The 2,717-nt window shown below is 37.3% G+C and overlaps 1 protein-coding gene across 1 annotated transcript; it reads right to left on the bottom strand.

Moving 5' to 3' along the window:
* Nucleotides 1-1,291: 1,291 nt before the first annotated feature.
* LOC119079765 lies at nucleotides 1,292-2,485 on the bottom strand. Its single transcript, XM_037187848.1, has 2 exons — nucleotides 2,190-2,485; nucleotides 1,292-1,784 (listed from the first exon to the last, which is right to left on the bottom strand). The coding sequence occupies exons 1-2, from the start codon at nucleotides 2,425-2,427 to the stop codon at nucleotides 1,414-1,416; spliced, it is 609 nt and encodes a 202-aa protein (XP_037043743.1). The 5' UTR covers nucleotides 2,428-2,485; the 3' UTR covers nucleotides 1,292-1,413.
* Nucleotides 2,486-2,717: the final 232 nt, after the last annotated feature.

The raw sequence follows: 2,717 nt of genomic DNA, 5'->3' as shown, positions 1-2,717 counted from the left end.
CACATTTGAATATATTTCGTTTGTTTTAGCTTTATTAGATAGGTATTGACCGTACCAATCAAAGAAAAAAAAAAAAAGAAATTATGTTCTCCGGAGCGTGAGCTAGGTCTCTTGGAGCGAGCTCTTATCTGGCTACTCGGCCGTACAGTGAACGTGGAGTATTTTGTCAATATCTCGAGTAAATTTTGACCGAATTTCATGAATTTTTTTTTGTTTGAAAGGTATTAACGAATGTAAAGCGTCGGTACTATTTCCGGTCTCCTAATAAAATGGCTGCCAGCGGCCATATTGGATTTTAGTAAAATTAAAATATCTTGGGGAAAATGGTACTAAAAGAGTTTCTGTTAACAGAGAAGTAATTGGTTATATGTGTGGGGTTTCAGGGATTACATATATGGACATCTATATATACCTATATACAGCTATGTTGAGCTATATACATATAGAGCTATATAATACAGTGAACGACATCTCAAATGTCTCACTGTCAAATTTTTCTGAGAATTTTATTGTGTCATTGCAAATTCACAATGACAGTCTCTGAAAAAAATGACAGTGAGACATTTGAGATGTCGTTCAGTGTAGCATATTCCTCTGTGAAATGTTTATTTATAGTGAAATATTGATATATATGTATATAGCTGTTTAAATAAGAATTTATGAAATTTGACTTCGTACGGGGCTGTCTATATTGCCTCCGGCAATTTATTTGTATATCATAACAAGGCAAAGAGTGGATAATGTAAGTGATTTTAAAGGGAGAATAGTTTTTCAGTAGAGAATGAAGTAAGGGGTCATTCATAAATGACGTCCGGTACTGAGGGGGGAGGGGGGGTCTACGATTTCGGACACTACATACAAAATTTTGTCAAATTTGACCACTTTTGCGTGACGATGGGGGAGGGGGGGGTCTAAAACTGACCAAAAGTAGTGGACGTCATTTATGAATGACCCCTAAAAGAAATGAAGAGTTTCACAGTAAAGGCTTTTTATACAAATAGGTGTTTCGTACGGGTCGGCGTTAGCTATGTTTTTTACTGTCTTCTGGATTAGGGGGCCATTCATAAATGACGTCCACTACTTTTGGCTGGTTTTAGACTCCCCCTACCCCATCGTCACGCAAAAATGGCCGTCACGTTTTCTTGAGTCCCCCTCCCCCCAAACTGCGGACGTCATTTCATTTATGAACAGTCCCTAGGGTATGTTCTTCAAATCCATTTCTGGACATCTAAGAGAACAGCCACAACGTTTGGGTGAGCCAGTTTGAACGAAGAAAAAAAATCAATTTTCATGTCAACGTTTTGCGATATTTGGAAGATTTATTTAGATTTTATCTCGTAACCCATAATGTTAGACAGTTTGAAAAGGTTGTACATCTATTAAAACACCCATATCATTTATCCCGAAATCAGTTCAATTCAAATAAACCGTTTGACCACAGTTACAACTTTTGATGAACGCTTCACGTATTTCCGTTGTAGTAACAACTTTGCCAACCCCGACGACCACATGACTGTACGTCTTAGTGGCACTTTGGATGCGAAAGTTTGCATCACTGCCATTCACCTCAACATTCAGCAAGTAACGGTGGAAAGTAAGCAATGTTTTCGCCACTGGCTTAGCAAATATTCCGCGTACGATGCCTGTAACAGCACCGATTGCATTCGAGAAGAAATTCAAGATGGTCGATCCAAAGTTGGCCTGGTAAATGAGTTCGTCGATTTGGAGCTGTTCGTTCGGTGTTGGTTTTGTTATTTCGTAGTTGGTTTTTCCGTCACAGGTGACTAAAATGTGGAAAAGAGGATTATAAAAATAGCTGGATCAGTTCACGAACTGGAAACGATTTATTAGCAGTGGAGTGCTAAAGGAGGTTGATCTCAGACTAGTTTATTTTAACTGATCTCGGTGTCACACCTAGCTTTCAATTTATTTTTGTTTCGATATTTTTTGGCAGAGCTCAGTTAAGTTTAACGGCTTTTCGCTCTCTATTAATTATCTATTGACTTATTTTCATAGAGAGCGATAGCCAATCAAATGTAGCTAATCAGCTGTCAAAAACTAATGAAAGAAGTGATTTGAGGGTTAAGATCAGTTAAAATTTGCATGGATTCACAGGTTAGTTCAAAATTAACTGGTCCGCAATCGCTCTCCGTCAACACTATATACAGCAGCGCCAGTTCTACATTTACATTTTGGTGTTGCTGGCTCTTTAACAACAATTAATTCGGGAGGCATAGCAACCACTGGAGTTAACACTCTGCCATTAGTTGTCGCAACAGTTGTTTTAGAAGGTCTTTCCTCATATGCAAATGAAGATGAATCACATTCTCCACATGCTCGAGCAGGTATAACATTCACTTGACATCGTTCGGCGAATACTCCACCAACAAACAACACAACAGCGAATATCAGTTTAAAATTGTGCATTTTGGTCACTTCAAATGAAGATTTAGCTTTAACTTGTAGAAATTCTATGAAACAAATCAATTTTCGAAAAACGAACATTTGTCTTTTATACCTAGCACTGAACGGGATTTCGCATTGAAATTATTCATGGAAATTTAATTGCAAAAGCAACTTTGTTCTTTTATTAGCCTATAAACGTTGGCTTATTAAATTTCACTTTGTACTTGTGATAACTATGAAAAGTATCAAAACCACCTCGAAAATGTTTAGACTTCAATAAATAATCGATTTTAATCTGCTTTTTTTCACGG

Source organism: Bradysia coprophila, unplaced genomic scaffold (assembly GCF_014529535.1).
Source record: "Bradysia coprophila strain Holo2 unplaced genomic scaffold, BU_Bcop_v1 contig_333, whole genome shotgun sequence".
Taxonomy (NCBI): Eukaryota; Metazoa; Arthropoda; class Insecta; order Diptera; family Sciaridae; genus Bradysia; species Bradysia coprophila.
This window is presented reverse-complemented; position numbering and strand designations above follow the sequence as displayed.